This window comes from Pipra filicauda, unplaced genomic scaffold (genome assembly GCF_003945595.2).
Source record: "Pipra filicauda isolate LSUMZ 115617 unplaced genomic scaffold, ASM394559v2 scaffold15_size4787011_pilon, whole genome shotgun sequence".
NCBI lineage: Eukaryota > Metazoa > Chordata > Aves > Passeriformes > Pipridae > Pipra > Pipra filicauda.
This window is the reverse complement of record NW_024104096.1, coordinates 2,180,747-2,198,462: the sequence shown is the minus strand read 5'-3', so window position 1 is coordinate 2,198,462 and position 17,716 is coordinate 2,180,747. Positions and strand designations below refer to the sequence as shown.

At 33.7% G+C, this 17,716-nt stretch overlaps 1 protein-coding gene across 1 annotated transcript in view; it reads left to right on the top strand.

The window, feature by feature from the left end:
* The window catches only part of LOC113982579 (adhesion G protein-coupled receptor A3-like), a 261,837-nt gene that overhangs the window by 228,460 nt on the left and 15,661 nt on the right, over window positions 1-17,716 (top strand). Inside the window, exon 17 of the mRNA XM_027710970.2 lies at window positions 1,769-1,914. Coding sequence (XP_027566771.2) covers window positions 1,769-1,914 — 146 coding nt within the window. The remainder of the gene's footprint in view (window positions 1-1,768; window positions 1,915-17,716) is intronic.

Below are 17,716 nucleotides of genomic sequence, written 5' to 3'. Positions count from 1 at the left end.
GATGCATATTATTAAAGAGTTGATAACATCATCAGAGGATGATAACATTTCTGTCTCCTGTCTATATTTGTTCAATTTGTCCATATATCAGAAGAAAGTCAGCTACTGAAATGTGAGCACACTGTGAAGAACAATAATGAGACTAAGGTGTGGCATTGCAATGATGTGTTAGGTCAGTTGAGTTACCTCCTTGAAAGTTCAGTAAAATGATTTTATTGTAGTATTTTCAGGTCTCTCGTTCATTTAAGTGGCTTATTATTGCTGTCTATATGGCCATATATGTTGTTCAACATTTCACATGTAGGTGCCTTTTCACATGGAATTCATTCTGCTGTTCATATTCTTACATCTTACTTGTGTGGAATATAGAATATATAGCAGGCGTGCTATGCCGAAATGAGAAAGAGATTAGGAATCAAATCTCTAGAATTTTTCTGGTTTTACCTCATGATTTATACCTCCTTTTTCTTCCCCCTTTTTCCTTCTCCTCTCTCCCTCCTGCCTTACTCCTTCATCCCCTCCTCGCTCATGGCCCGATTCACTGTGTCCCTACAGAAATGCTGCAAGCTGCATATGAACTAAGTCCAGACAGCACTAGTCCCTGAGCTGGCAGTGTCTGCCAGCTGATGATATAAAGTTGTCTCATTCTCTTATTTCTGCTTCTTTTACCTCAAGCGACAATAGCAATGAAGGCTTTATACTCCCTTGTCTAATGTGACAGACAAGTCCCAGAGAAAATTACAAAGGGTTTCCGGTTGAAGATATTTGCTGCTATCTTCAAGTTTTGAAATATATTACTAAATATAAACAAAATGCATCGAATTTTTTTCTTTACTCATCAATTATTTTGTTTTAAGTGGAGCAAAAAATGAACACTGGTTCAAATAAGTCATTAGATTTGTGTTAGCTTTATTCAGCAATTCTCTGTATTCCTTAAACATTTATGTTCTTTCCAATTATAGCAATATTTTACTTGTCACTGCAAAATGTCAGGTTATTGCTTCAAAGGTAACCTCATTTTATATAATCAGATGGAGACTTAGCTGATGTAATAAAGCAGTGGAGATTGGATAAAAGTCCAATTACTGCTTCCATAGTAATGAATAACAATTATTAACATAACAAAGATGTTAGTATTTTAAAGGTGTTTGTACTTTATTTTACTTTCAATGATAAACACACCAGTTTCTTGGTGATAGTAACACTATTAGAGATTGTATGTCTTTTTAAGGGAGGCTGCCAAGACCTGTCATTTAATTTTAAAAATTATATGGCTAAGTTTAAAAGTTTCTAAAAATATGTCTGAAAATAATCTAGTTTTGGGCAAATAGCACTGATTCCATTGACAGAAGTAAATCTTGGCTGTATGTAGCAGAGAGGGAACTACAGCAGGACATTCTTGAAAAATTAAAGGAAATAGTAGCAAGAAAATAGCAAGAAAAATACAGGTCTCTCATTAATTTTTAAATCTCATTGTCATGGTAAGCTAACAAAGCTTGCAACACAAACAGGTGTAAAATGTTGTCATTAATCAGGTTCTTAGAAAACTAATGTCTTTACAGTCTTGGTTTCCTAACGTGCCATCTAGCATTACAGATATTACCTATAATAGATTAAATAAATATTTGTAAGTGCAACTGCTAGATGCACTTACAAATTCATTTTAAGAAATCTATTTGTTTGTACACTTATGCAGTAAGATTCTTCTAAAACTCTTGTTTTACTGATCCACTTACTGAGTTGTTTAACTGTCCATTGTTTTTTCTAGGTTGGCATAGTACTGCATTATTCTACGCTCTCTACTATGCTATGGATTGGAGTAACTGCCAGGAATATTTATAAGCAAGTCACAAAAAAACCTCAGCCATGCCAAAACAGTGACCAACCTTCTTATCCAAAGCAACCACTACTCAGGTATGGAATATTAGTTATACTTTATTTTTTAATGTCTTCCTAAAACATATCAATTATAAACACTTTCTTTTATTTCTGTATTCTTTGCCTTTTAAAGACTATAAATAGGATCCATAAAGAATTGAACCACTTAGGTGTGTGTAAATATCTGAATATTTATTGTATGCTTATGGTTTACTCAGGAGATAGAAATATGCAGAACTGGTATTGGCTGGGTTCAGATAACCTTTATCTGAATGGTAAGCATTGAAATGTTTCTGTTGGTTTCTTATGGAGGGAAAAAAACCCACACACAATCAAAAACTGGCTTCCTTCCAAGCATTATTTAATCGTCAGAAACTATGCTATAATAACTCTTCCTTTACCCTTATCTCTTCTGCTTTAATTCTTACCCACACTTGTATTGGTAGCCTAATAATCTGATAGCAACTTTCCTCATTCCACATCAGAGATCTAAGGCTGTTAGAGGAGCAACTGGAAACCTGCCCTCCCTATCAGCTTTTTAGATGAAGTAGGCTAACAAACATGTCTCTGACAGCATCACAGGTGTAATACAGTAAGAATTCTTACCAGAAGCCTGTAAGATGCACAAACTCCAAGCCAGAATAGTCAGTATGCACAGAAAGGGGAAAAAAAACCCTAACAAAACTTTACCATAAATTAGGTTTTCCAGCTAAAGGCATTAGAAGATTAATTAATCTCTTTTGAGCTTAGCTGTCAAGAAATTAAGTATTACCCAAAGTTATGTATTGTGCCTGTATAGATTTTGGAAGGAGACTAAGACAGAGAAGAACTTCCAGAGAACAATTCCTCCCATCTGTCTTGGATGTTTAATGAGGACAGGATGAATTATCTTATGGAGGTGCCTCTCTTTCCCCAAAGATCATGGGAAAACCTGAATGGTCAATTTAGCCTGAAGACCTCCATTTTATAGTGAAGGACAGGAAATAAGAATTCTACTTTTTATGGCTCTTCTGTGAAAAATCCATATGAGTGTATTCTTTTGGATAGACTAAAATAAGACTAAATAGACTAAAATAAGTTATTATTTTAGTTTAAACACAAAATTTTTAACAAGTAACAGTTATAGATGACTGTGTTATGTCACAACTTGTTAAAAGTCTGTAGGAAGATGAATTGTGTTTTTCTGTCTGATTCTGCTGAGTGAAATTTTTACTAACATCATTAGATTTCTTTTTGATAAAACATTTTATTTTTAGTGATGAAATTGATTATAGTTAACATAAAATTTGTATTGTGAAGAGAAGAATTGCCATACTGATCCTGAGCTTTGTTAGGTGTAAGCAAGGGGATATACTTTCACTAGGAGTGCCTGACTTTACAGATACATGATTTACTATGCTATTCTTCATAAACGAGAATTTCAGTCCTTCAGTTACCAGCTCATGGCAAAATGAATAATTGCCAGTTTTCAAATGCTGCACTGTGACTATTAAAGTAGAAAATTGTTACAAGTTACATAGACCCAGCATAGTGTATGTACTTCAAATTCAAATCTTGTTTGAGTTGGAAAACAATAGACAATCAGGTTACAGAAAATATTACTCTAATTAGAATCTTTGTTGTACCGGTCACGTTGAGGTTCTCAGACAGTGAAAATAAATAGTAGCTATTTTAAGTTTAGCAATAGAAATGATAAACCTCCTTTTAGCTGTAAGAGAACATGAGTATAATTGTTTAATAGCTAAGTAAAATTATTCTAAGTTATTTTTCTCATGCAGGGCACCATATATCCTAGAGACACAGGCACTGAAATGTCTAATATGATTTCATAATGTTTAGTACTAGATTCGAAATAGTAAGGATCACTTCGTGTAGGAAACAGGCATAGTATATGTAAAATTAAAAATCCCATTAAGCAAGAAAATACTAAATGCATAATTAGGAATTGTTGTTCTTTTAGAATTATAATGATAATTTTTGAGGGCATTTTAACTTTCCTGGGTTTAATAAAATTAATATGAAAGTTATTCTGTATCATAATATTTCCATAAAATCCATTTAAGATGCTTATATTTCAGTGCAGTCATTTATAAGGAATGTTTTAACTAGTCAGTGTTCTTGTGTCTGTAAGCCAATGCTGGCCTTTATACATATTATTTCTCAGGTACATCTGGGTTTGGGTAAGGGAGTGTTAATTTGTCTAAATGGTATAAAGTTGATTCAAACGGAGATTGAATTAAGCTTTTTTATATGTCAGGACTGCCAGTGATGGGAAAAATATAAAACAGTCTACAAGACACTTTTAAACAAGAGGTAGTTTGTCAGTTATCCCTGTCTATAGACCTAGTTTGCCTTGTGTTCAGGTTTTGTTGAATACAAATATATGAATGTGTTTGGCAAAAACATTACACTTTGGCGTTGTCCTTCAGTCTTTTCTGGTAATGGGGATGTGTGATAGACTGTGTTTCCAGTTCACATAGAAGTGGTTTTGTATTCCATATATATACACTTGCTATATGAATGAGACATAAGGATATCTTTTGTGAGTCAGTAAGTGGAGTCTACTGCCAAAAATCAATACGTAAATCTGACATAAAAATTGTTCCACCACATTTTTTTCAAGGAGCTTGATCCACTGTAAAAAGTAGCTGAAATAGTGAAAATAAATACCAAAATACCTAAAAGGAGACCTTCCTTACTAGTAGAAAAGGACGTGTGCTTGTAACAGTTACTTCAGTTTCTCTGCCTGCTGTTTGCATATTCAGTTGCAGAAGCAAGACAAATGAGGTGCACTTGATCTTTTTCTCCTAGTTTTCCCTGGGCTGTAGCAATAAGTGTCCTATTATGTAAAATTGTGGTTCTTTATTGGTTTTCTCTGTTATAGATAGAGTGATGAAATTTGAAACATTTTTGCCATCTAATTTTACTGAAACTTGTTCTACATGGCAATATGATTTTAAATATTGCCTCTTCTTATACATTAATCATGTATTATATGATACATTATATATGCTATGCATTATACACAGTATATATTTTATTACATATATTATTCATGAAATATATATTATCTATTAATTACAGAGTTAAATCTCTCAGGGCCTATTGCTTTGATGACTGGAACCAACTGTAACAATTTTGGCATTTTTCTCTAAATGTGCCTGGATGCTAATGAGGTGGATCAAATTAATGCATCATTGACTTTTGTGTATTGAAATGCTGAATCTTAGCTCTTCAACAGATAATGAAATTACTTCCTGTAAAATATACTCTCCGGTATTCTTAATAGAAATAAATAATTCTATCTGTTCATCCTCTGTGGACATTTGTTAAACCTGGCAGAGTTTAGCTTCTGACTCATCTGAAGTCAGCTTTTGCCAGCAAAGGCAAAGGAGCATGCAAGATTCAGCAGTTACTTCAATGTACAATACTTCTCATCAGCCCAAGCTGAGGCGCAGGTAGTATTAGGTTTTTGTACCTGGTATGTGCATGCATTTTTCATGTGATGCTCTGCACGCATGCAAATTAGACAGAAGTACAGACTAAGCAGCAAAATATTTCTGAAAGATATTCTGTTAAAACCATTCCTTTCTAGAAAGACAGAAAAAAATTAGATTACTTTCATTTTTAATAAGATAACTACTGAGCACAATTGCATTATAAATATTTGAAATAAAAAATAAATAAGCTGCCGGCTGGGCCAGAGATTGGTGCTAAGGAGGCAGATAATTAAGTTTTATCTCAGGGTTAGGTACAAATATATCTCCTAATTTTCTCCCACCTCTTTTATTCAATGAATGTCTTACAAGATAACTAATATGGCACACTTCAGATTACAGAGTCCAATATCCTATATCTGTCATGCAAAAACATCAATGTGCATAAATAGGGTTGCAGAATCAAATGCAAAATGGATAACAGGTGATTTCACTGTCTCTGCTGAAATTCATCTTATTTATCATGTAATGTATCTTGATAAGCTTTTTAAAATGTTCTTAGTAAAATTGTGGGACTTCTAGGAAAAGTACCCCTGGAGTGCTTTAGAAAAATTGTGTATCTAGCTTTAGTAGCAATTTAGAAATGGATTTTGTGGCCTTGTATTCAAAGTATTAGCCTTAGTACTATGGCTAATAAATATGAACATAGAGAATTTTGTGAAGATCACAACTGAGGCAAGTTAAAGCGTTTTCAACAGCACACACAGAGTACCTACAGTCAATACCACTGGCTTCAATTCCATTCTCTAACTGTTTTCAACCTTAAATAGAATAATTTTTAGAATTATAAAGCTGTTTGCATATTTCATGTATCTTGAAATGTCTTAAGTGTTTTATAGAAACTGTCCTTTGACCTGTACACAGAGCAGACCTAGAAATAGTAGGTGAGAACTGGAGCAGTTCAGTCAAACTAATATCTGCTAATGGATGTGTACATGCAGATATGTGTGTGTGTGTGTCTGCTATTCTCTATGAGCAGGTTTCTGGACATCATATATACACTTCCAGAATACTGAGTGATGTCTTGGAAGCAGCAACAACAGGGGTCTTCCTAGTGAGCTATGTTTGTGGTGTAGTGGTGACTAACAACATACGCCCTGATCACATGGATGTGCAAGATGCAGCAGTGCTCCACTTGCATCCTCCCCCTCTCCTGTCAATGTGGCAGCAGCTCTTCACATTCATTCCCAAGCTCATTATTTCTCTCAGCTACCTAAACATTAATCAGTATCCAGCTAAACAGTAGCTAAGTATCTTTGTGGCATTAAATTATGCTAAATATTTTCACTGCAAAAAGAAGAAACCACACTAAACTTTCAAATCCAAGAAAACCCTCTTCTTCTGTTATTGCCAGCCAGTCATGTTCTGAGGCTCTTGCTCTAAAGTGAGGAGATTTTACAGACTTACATGATGCCACAGAGGTCATGGCATCTGCTTAGTGCTTTGCTCACAGTGTTAACCCTGCTTGTCTCAGGATGAACATCTAGATGCTTGATCTGAATTCTGACAAGCTGGAAACCAGCACATGGGCACAAATGGACCTACTGTTGTGTGCTGCTGCATTTGCCTAACTGCTGGTCCTGAGAGAGCCCGGAGGGAAATGTGACTTCCATCACAAATTGATGACATGGTAATTTTCACCGAATAAGTTACTCATAAAGCAGGCTGTTCCTGAATTTGAGTTGCACACAGCAGTATTTATGATGTCATTGAAAATTGTCACATGATATTTCTCAACCATAATGGAGGTACTAAAAACATTCCAGTTATAAAGACTAGAGACTTCTTATATTTAGTTTTTAAAGAATGCTTATGTCCCTATGTCCGGATAAAAACCCCAGAGTAAAAAGAGCTAATTGTTTCTAATATTCCCAAGATTGAAAGGGTTTTCAGAAAATGACCTTTGTTAATCTCAGGGTCTAGAAAAATGTCCCCAGTCATTTATAACAAGATGGCTACAATTTATTGCAGCATAACAGAAGCGTAATGGGGGAATCAAAATTTGACTTTGATAAAAAAATCTTTATTAAACATCAGGTTTGGCAAATATGCCATATTTTGGCTATGCCCTTTTCTGAATCTTCAGACTGAATCATATGAAGCGACTTAATTTACATTCTGACAGACACAGACATTACTCAGCCCCTTGACACCAGCAGCTCTGAAATGCAGTTAAGTTCTAGTGCATTTTTCATTAGCGCTGGCTCTCATAAATTCATGTCTTCAAGTATCAAACAATGAGAGGGAGAAAGAGGTCAGATGAAAAGCATCAATTACAGTCTATTGTTTTCTTTAGGATATGTCCTTAAATATTAATTCTCATAGAATCTTGAAGCTCATTTTTCCTTCCTACAGTTAACATACTCCTCTATAAAGTGTAAATTTAAGCCTGGATATCCCAAGGGATTATCTGTCTTTTCCTTAAAAATTCTCTACAGTTTGTATATGTTGAATTAAATGGGAAATGCCACAAGGCAGAATTCTCACAAGCCCTGAGGAGATCTCTGCAGTTCACTCTTTACTATTAGAATAGACACAGTTGTGTCATTGGAGAGTAAGTGAAAATGACGTCTCTCTGTAAGGTTTTCACCAGCTGGATGAACCATGGTGTGATAAGCCAACAGTGTCACTGCAAATATGCTGTATCATGCTCAAGGAAGTTGGCTATAATTTAAATACTTGATTATATCCTTTGCTTAGAGGACAGAATATTTTGATGTGAGCAGGGTCAGTCATCAGCAAGTTTAACTCATGTCTCTGATATAATCAACGCATCTTATTTTACATATTGGAAATTAAGACTAGAAATGTATATTATTAGATCAATTTGAATTGTTCTGTAATTAGTTATCGCAATCGTCATATATTCTCAAGACTGCTTATTTGCCTTCATACTGTAAGTTTCTAAAAAAAGCAAAGTGTGTAACAGCTGTTTTCACTGAATGGCTTGGGTTGGAAGGGACCTTGAAGATCATCTAGTGATATTTTTTAAATGTTATCTGCAAAACACTGTTCCCATGTTTCTTGTTCCAATATTTCTCACATTTCCCAGGAAGGAGAAAGGCCACATTGCTGAAATATCTTTTTTTAATTTTTTGCATTTGATAAAAGTTGACTGTAAGAGAAGCCATGTTTTTCTTATAGCTATTGTGTTAGTTTTATTCATCAAAATAAGGCTTATATTCAACATCAAAATAATTTACTATATTTTTATATTGGATATTAAAATAATTTAAACATAACAGCCTTTTCAAAGTTTTAGTTTGATTTAATTCTAGAGCTAATCTTTGAACAATGGTGTATTCTGAAGACAATTTTAATAACTCTGACATTCGAAGATGACACAACACAACGATACCGCAGTACTACAGAAATGCTGATCATTTTGGTAAGATTGTACTGTGTCTTATCAGCCCACCAATTTAGGCAAGTTCTCAAAACAAACAAACAAACAAACAAATTTTTTTTTTTAAAAAAAAGGGGGCAAAAAACCCCACCCAAACAAAAAGAATTTTAATGCTGGAACCTTAGCTGGAAAAACCAGAAAGATTCTGCCCCCCTGAGGTATAAAAACTATAAAAGCTAGAGATAGGGAAAAGGAACAAAACAGAAAGTTTAAGTCTGTACATCATGAATGAGATGGAGAGGGAGGGTTGCAGAACCTAAAGGTGCTTGGAATTTGGTTTGATACTTCAAGGACATACTGGTATTACATGCTATTTAACATGATCGCTCTTAAAAGGCTGATATATGGTCAGATGGAGTCAAGGATTATAGCCAAAGCCATTTTATTGCTAGCTAGAAATGTAACTGAAAGGTCTGCAGTGGAAAAGGGTATAAAATGGTGATAAGGAAACATTTTCATGAATTCTTTCTATTGAATTTCAACATGAAGCTAATTGTATTTCCGTCAAATGGGATGAAATTATCTTAGATCAAAGAAAATGCTTAATTCGGGTTTGAATTAGTTGTTCCACACAAGAAAATTTCCAGTAAAAAGAAAATATTAAAATATTAAAGAGACCCAGAGTAGCAATAGATTGTCAGTGGTACCCGGAGAAAGTTGTTGCGCTTTGCGTAGGCCACGAAAGTATTCACTGCTGACAGCACTGGGTTGCCAGTGTATGGTATCAGTGTGGAGGTATTTTCCTGCCTACTCTAAATCAAACAGAACAAGTGACTACAACTTTACTTCTCGACCTTCAAGGTGAGTGACTGAATTGTTGAGCTGCTAAGAGCAAGATGGTAACAGAGACACCTGTTTTGCTTTTAATTTCATTTCATCTGTCTTGTGAATCAAAACCCCAGCTGAAAGTATATCAAAAGTTTGTTCTCATGTCCTAGATGGCAATACTGTTCTTCAAAACTGACCTGAATGCACTATCAAATACTTTCAGTGAATGATCCCTGGAACAGAGGTTCCTCCTTGATTTGACCTTATTTCAAGTGCGTGTCACAATCAAAGCAGAAAAAGAATTTTGTTTGCTAAGGTACAGGCGAGATACACATGATGTTGACACTTTCCAAAGTAGAAATACGATAGTTTTCTACTAAGAGATGTTGAGGTAGAAGGTGGAGTTTTATCTTCTTTGTTTAAAGAACAGTGTCTGAGCTACTTAGTATAGATGAAAAGAAGTGAGTTACGGTTATTGTGAAAGAAATGTGTGTCAACTTACTACTTGTAAACAAGCTATTAAACAGCATAGCAAGTCACATATATAGATCCATTCAAGTTAAACTCTCTTGAATACTAAAGTTATTGGCAAATGTAGCCAAAAAAGAAAATAATCACACCTGAGTGATACCTGGTCATTTTATGAGAGAATGATGGTCTTGGGACTTAGGAACTTTTACTCCATGAGTTATGGCATTTGCAAGCTTGCAAAATTGTGAGCTTCATGAAGACTTATAATGATTCCTAAGATATTTTCAGGTTTGAAAGGCTGGAACTGCAATATGCTGATCTGCAGAACTGTATTAGATTAAATTTTCAGCTACTTTTATTATGAGTTCACATTTAGGTATTTCCTAGAAATTCAGAATATTTGTCACACCATTTCTTGCCTTAATACCCTCTACAATTTGAGCTAGTTATATACATAATTGTAGAGGGTAAGTTAGAGGGTGAGTAAGCTTGATAAAATGCTCCATGCTTTGATAAGCTGCTTCAGGCAAAATGTAAAACACTGATTGAATACTTTACAAGTTCAAGGATTTTTAGAAGATAGTATATTCAGACTCCAATGGGGGCTTTGTAGAAAACTGTATCAGATTTGAAAGAGCTAAATATGTTCTCAGATAATTCTCTGGTGCTATATAGATTAAACTTCATTATGCAAAACTGCTGTAAAGAGAAATGCCCAAGATCTTCTCAAATGTGCTTATTGTCATTGTATGGACAAAAAACTAAGCATTCCCATCTTCATGAAATAATATTCACCACAGTTACAGAAAAGACTATCTGACTTATAATTGTGAATGATTGTACTCATATACTTAAGAAAAAAAGAAAAACAAAGCATTTGATTTATTTAAGTAAAACCAGAGTAACATTAGATAGAAATTCTTTCTTTGAAAATTATTCTGTGAGAAAGATGGAAGTTAAAGTTTGTTGCAGGACACCTGTCTCTTAAGTAGGCATCTGTATGCATCCAGCTTAATTGTAATGAAAACAGTGATGTTGCAAGAAAACATAAGTCATGAAGATTTATGAAGTGTGTTGTGCAGACTGATAAACTGCAATGTCACAGAAACTAGAATGCTGAAGGAAACCAACTAGTGTAATACAGGATTGTGGAATAGTCTGTAATAACTGCAGTACAGTACAATCATATGCATTTAAATTATAGCATGCATAGGACTTATTAGTTATTGCATTTGCCAATGCATTGCCACTATTCCAAGTAATAGAAGATATTATTAGATTCCAAGAGTAAATGCTGAACAATAAAAAATACATGGATTATCTTAAAATAAACTAACAATAAAAACTAAATATATCTTTTGATGCATATATGTATATATATTAGCAATTATAGCTTTAAAGACATAATTTTAATGTTTCAGAATAATTTTCTTTATTAATGAATGGAAAAATTCAAGGAAATGAAAGTATTTTCCTTGTACAAACATAACTGATGAAATCCACAGATATGCATATTACATTAAATATATTGGAGCATATATAACTGTAACTGTTGCAAATTCAGCTTCAGACCTGGTTTATTCTATGCATACTTCCTGTCAAATATGTGTGATAATCTCTGTTTCATGCCTGCTTTGAAGGAGGGCTTAAAAGTCTTGGGAGGAAGAGCTGCATTAAATTTATTCTCTTGATTTTGAATTGAGAGACCATGGAAAAATACCCATAAACTTCCACTGATCACCTTGATGTTGTACATCCTAGATAATTGAAAACCATTACTGGAGGTGTGGATGGTTCTTTTTCTTTTCAACTTAGTATTCATTAAAAACTCAAAAGATAAGACATTAAAACGAAAAACACACAATAAATAAGCTTAAATTGCAGTAAGGGGTAAATAGGTTCATATTAGAAAAATATTTTAAACTATGGGAATAGTTGACAATTAAAATGGGCTACCTGGGAGGCTGTGGAAGCTCTGTCACAAGCAATTTGTTAACATGGATTAGATAAAGGCAAACCAGTCTTGATAGATGTTTGATGTGACCCTGACTCAGAGCTTTTGAGTGGACTAGATGACCTCCTGATGTTCATCCCTGACCTACAATTCGTTATTAGTAAACCAAGAATTTTTCCTAACAGTATTTTCATTTTTCAACCTTTATTTACTGCTGAATTCCTACAGCCTCATTGGTGTCATAAGAAACTCTTGTGTTTTATTATGTAAGCAAATTCTGACAGAAGAGACTTTGAAACTAATGTGTTCCAAATATGCCTTCGGTGTTTGGAAATGTTATGAGTCTTGTAGAAACTGGCTGCTGATCCCCCAGGTATTTTTATTCAGGTACCACATTACTATATAAAACATAACCAAAAATTAGACCAGCTTCTGCTCTGAAACATATGCACCCACAATGGGTTTTCAGTGAGAGTTACACATATTTAATCATAAGAAGATTTTGGTTTATAGATGGAAAATACTATTTATTGCTACTTAAAAATAAGTTTGGTAAATATTCTGGAATTTTAATGATACAGATTAAAATAATTTAAATATAAAATATTTAATATACCTTAGCAAAACAGAATGTCCAGATTAAACTTTATGCCTCTTTTGAGTACTCACTCAGGCAAAGGGGTAATATCATTAATATTGGATTACACTTAGAGAATCATTCAAGATTCTAACAATTTATCTGAAAGTGAACATTGGCCACGTTTCCTGTGAAAGAAAACCTCAGCCCATGAGATACCTGACTTATTTATTTTTTGATTATGAGAGATAACTGGGTAATGTTTTATCTATTGATTAGGAGGTAAGATCTATGATTACTGAAGACCATTTGTGTTTACTTTTCAATATTTATGAGCAATATCAAGAAATTGGAGATTTCAGAGATTTACCTTCAAATATTCTATATTATTTTTATGGAAAATATATCAAATGTAGTAAGTAGCTCCCTGTTCCAACATACCTTGACTGCTAGCGAGGCTTATTACAAGCAGTCACATCAGTGGTTATAGGTAATTCACCAAGAACATTATCTACGAATTAATGCCTATAAATCTCTGAGCAGATAATTTGCTTAGATATATTTATTGCTTTAGTTTATTGCCTAGTCTTTTACTTTCGAAGTCATTGCTTTTGTAGGTTGATTATGGAGGATCCCTAAATTTATGGTATTTGCAAAGTCATGAGTGATCAGTCACACAGTCTTGCCACTTCTTCATATTAGATGAGTTTATAGGCATCCCCAGAAAAAAATACCTTTACAGGCAGAACTCATTTCCAAGAAATATTTATGCATACCACTTTGTAATTGGATTTCTGGAATTACTGATGTATCTAAAACTCTTTCTCATGAATCAAAAAGATAAGGAATGACTACCTCTATTATTTTCAGAATAGTTACCCCACACTGGCTATAATTCGTAGGTAAGGCATTTTGGACTATTTAAAGTGGATTATCATACTTGTGTTATTGTCTCATATGAAAATGACATTAAACTTGTAAACTCTTAGTCTTCCGTTAGTGATAATGAAGAAGCAACCAGTTAGCTATATTCCCTTTTCATGCTTTTAAGAGAGTGTTTTCCAGCTAGAGAGAACTCTTCTTTCTGAGGTTCTGGCATTGCTAAATTCGATAACAATTATTGTACCTAGCAAAGCTAGGAAGCTTTTGAGCTGGAAAGCTGAGCAATGAGATGCTCTTATAGTTTTGTGAAGATGGAAATGACAGCTGTTCATTTCTTTTCAGATCTCTAACACAGTAAAGTTCTGGAAATGACATGTCATTTCTAGCTTTTAATTAACATTTTTTGATTAATGCTTATAAAATAACTCCATCTTTGCTTATCATTTTCTTTCAAATTTTCATGATCACTTCTGGTTGAGTGCTCCAAGAAACCCTATGTTTTTTAGAAACTTACCTTTTGACCTTTTTATATATGGTGGAAAAACCTTCCTTTTGCTTCTGGTTAAAATCTCAGATAGGGATCACCAAAAATAGATTTTTGTGCATGTCAACTTTTAAACAATAGGAAGAAAACAAATGTTCATGCCATCATCAAATATAAAATATTTTCCATAGCTCAGCTTAGTGAGACTAAGACCGACAACAGCAAAAAACCTCAACATTAAAGTTGAAAATTGGGGTTGACATTCATGAACTCATGCAATTGTACCTTTGTTTCTTACTTTTCAGTAGGGTGAACTAAGGAGAAAATGTCAACCTGAATTTTTACCAATAAATCTCAATCTCCATGGTTTTGTGGACTCAAGTCATTAATTGAATAGAATTTGTCTACAAGAATATCAGGGTAATCCATAACAACTTTTTTTACATAGCATTAAAAAAGGATGCTTTTTTTCTCTCTCTAGATTAGCAGGTTGAATTACATCTTATGGACTATGAAGGAGAATATGTTCCAGAAAGAAGCCAAAAGTCTAAAACCATCTAAAAAATAACCAAGTTTTTTTCAGCATTTTAATACTTCCCTGCTGCGTGTTAGATTTAATAACACTTACTTGCTAACACTTACTTGGCTACCTGTATATCTGTCTGTCATGGTTTGAGAATCTCAAACCATGACACTGTCAAGATGAAAAATTGGAAGTTGAAGAAGTGGATAACATGACATGAATCCTAATATAATATTTTCTCCACAAAAAAAAAAAAAACAAAAAAAAAACCAAAAAAAAAAACCAAAAACAAACAAACAAAAACAAAAGAGTAAGCTTTTTCCTTTTTTCAGACTCTAAGGATGAAACTTCCCTAAGGTTCCTTATAGGGTAGATTGGTTTCTGAAAATGCTGTTGTGTAGTATAAAATCATGCAAGTCAGCATCTCACTCATATGGACTTTGATCAAAGCCAGTGGGAACATTTAGATAAGTAATGGATGCACAACTTATCAGATACAATAATAGGGTTTATACATAGCATAAATTTCCCTTTTGTTTCAACCGTTCTCGGCTGGCTGCAGTCACAGCTGTAGGCATTGTTGATGGATGTGAAGTGGGGTCTCTTTCTGAGCTCCATCGTGTCCTATCTTGGTTACATTTTGATAATGCATTGTACTTTTCAAAAAAACTGTTTTTTTCATTACTACACAGGTATAAAATTACTTGGTCTAGCTAATAGCTAAGCTATGAAAAAAAAGGGAATGCACCCTTCTTTCAAATGGCAAAACTGAGGAATATGTTACAGGTTGAAATACATGAAAACAAAGCTGTCATTACTAAGGAATCCTGAGTGAAAAACAACAGGAAGTAATAAAATATGCTTTAAAATATGTTGGAATACCACCAAATTACCAAATCAAGGAGAGTAGTTATTCACAATCAAATTAATGGGTTTTGGATTTCCGCTGTTTTACTTCTGTATGAGTTCATTGAGTTGTAAATAGGGGTTACTCGTTCCAAATGTTGCCAGCTGTAAAACTGAATTATCATTCATGGGACACAACTTTTTTGATATGTCTTCTTATTCTGAAAAGAAAAATAAACTCAGGATTTAGAAGTGATGATGTAATATATATTCAGAAAAAATTCTGGTTGAAAAAAAATGAAATGTTTCATCTTCATGGTTTGGATTTTTTACCTCACCTATATTTTGCAGCTTTACATTTTAGATTTCTGGTGTATGAATTTTCAGTCACTCTAGTCTTTGTGGAGTGCAATTCTTGAGGCAAGAATTCTGACCTGCTGCCCTTTATAAAGACTGAGATGCTTTTTTCTCAGTAAGTATTTGTCAAGGAAGACAATATTAAGGTAGATTAAAAAAAAAAAAAAAAAGAAAAATGCATTTATACAGGCACCTTATACATAATACTTTATTTTCAATTTTTCATTGTGCAATCTTGGTAAATAAAGCAAAAATGTAGTGCCCTTAGGATCGATACACTAAGGCACTGAGGTTGTATCTTAGGATCTTGACATCTGTGCCTTGCACTGGCTTTCCCTGACAGTGTTTCCAGATGGTTTCCTGTATGATTGAAAGCAGTATTTAGTGTGATATCATGTCTGATATTTGAGGGAACTGCTTTTTCTTAACTTTAAGGGATGCGAGCTCCTTAACTCATGACCTGTGGCAAACCCTGAAAATACTAGAGCTATTAAAAAAATTAAAATATTTTAAAATGAGAACCAAACTAAAACACAGTTTCCCTTCCTTTACCATGGAGTATGGTCTTTAGAGGAATTCAAAGCCTGCTTGTCTGCTTTTCACATCAGAAAAAATTTCTTTTGGGAAACTGTTTTCTCTCTTCTCTAAAAATGAGTGTTTGATTTGTTAATGACAAAAGCTTGGTAACTGAAAAGATTCAGCAGAAAGGGTTTTGTGGTTTTCACGGATCTTCTGCATAAATGCTTTTCAATTTTAAATGTTCCTCTGGGTTTGTGACTGAATACTTCTCATAGACCAAGAAGATTTAATGATCAAAATTATATTATTTTTATTTAGTGTGTGGTTTCTTCATGTCTTAAACCAGACTGTTTGTCCTCTCACTTTGCCTGAGGATACATCTTGCTATAGCTGTGTGATTAGATTTTAGATACATGCAGTTGAAAATAAACCCAATTACCTAAATAGATGGAAGGCAGAAGTAAATTGTGATTAGCACATAATTGTAAACCCAGAGATGCAGGAGCCTGAAACATTAAATGTTTAATTTTGGGGAAGTAGCACCTAACCCTTAACAGTATTTTGAAGACGAGGTGTTTATTACCTTATTAGTCAAATTCTCAGAAACCCTAAGAATGCTTTAATACTTCGAAGTTTTAACATTTAAAAGGTGATAGAGATACCTCCATATTATCTATACACAGACAGTCTAAGTATGTTTTGATATGGTGCATGGGTGCCATTTAGAATATGCATAGGATATGCTGAACAAATCTAGATAGAGAGATAAAATTTACTGTTGTTTTGTAAACTGTGTAAGAAAGTGCTTTATAAAGACATACAAACCTATCAAATATTATTCTATTAAATATTAAAATATGTGTGTTACATGGTGGCCATAGCCTGTGTAATGTTACAGTTTTTCTAGAGTACTCTAACAGTAACAACCCAGTCATTGCAGAAGCCAGCTGATGCATTCAGCAGCTTTACATACAATTATGTCTGAAGCTGTAGTTTTCATTTTCTTTGAAGAAGGGCAATTTTTTTTTTCAGAAATCGCACATTTCATGGGACAACATTAAATTTCCTAAACAGATTACTTTAATGGCCTGTGTCAATGAAACTGGCTGTATAAGACACTTGGTATGTTTCAGAGCCAACTGAAAAGATAAAAATGCTTTTTAGCTTGTTGGAACTGTGCTTTCTCACAACTATTTTCTCTCTGTAAGTAGTAACACTAACATTCATCATTCAGGAATCAGTAAACTAAAGTGAAAATTGTGGTATTAGTGTAGAAAAGCAGGACATTTTTGAAAACAGGAATTTAATATTCCTGTTTGCTAGTTTTTAAACCATTAAAATTCAGTTTTTCACATTTTGCCTATAATTATCTGTAATGGAAAAATGTAAATTTATTCTTATTTATATTTTTATCTCCTCAAAGAAATAGTCAACTGTTGTTGAGTCTTTTCCTATCTAATAACTTTGCTAGTCAGTCTGAGATGGATAGAGATCGTTGAACTTCTGTAATTTGCACATGACTAGATGGGCAGGTGAATAACAAAGATAAACACC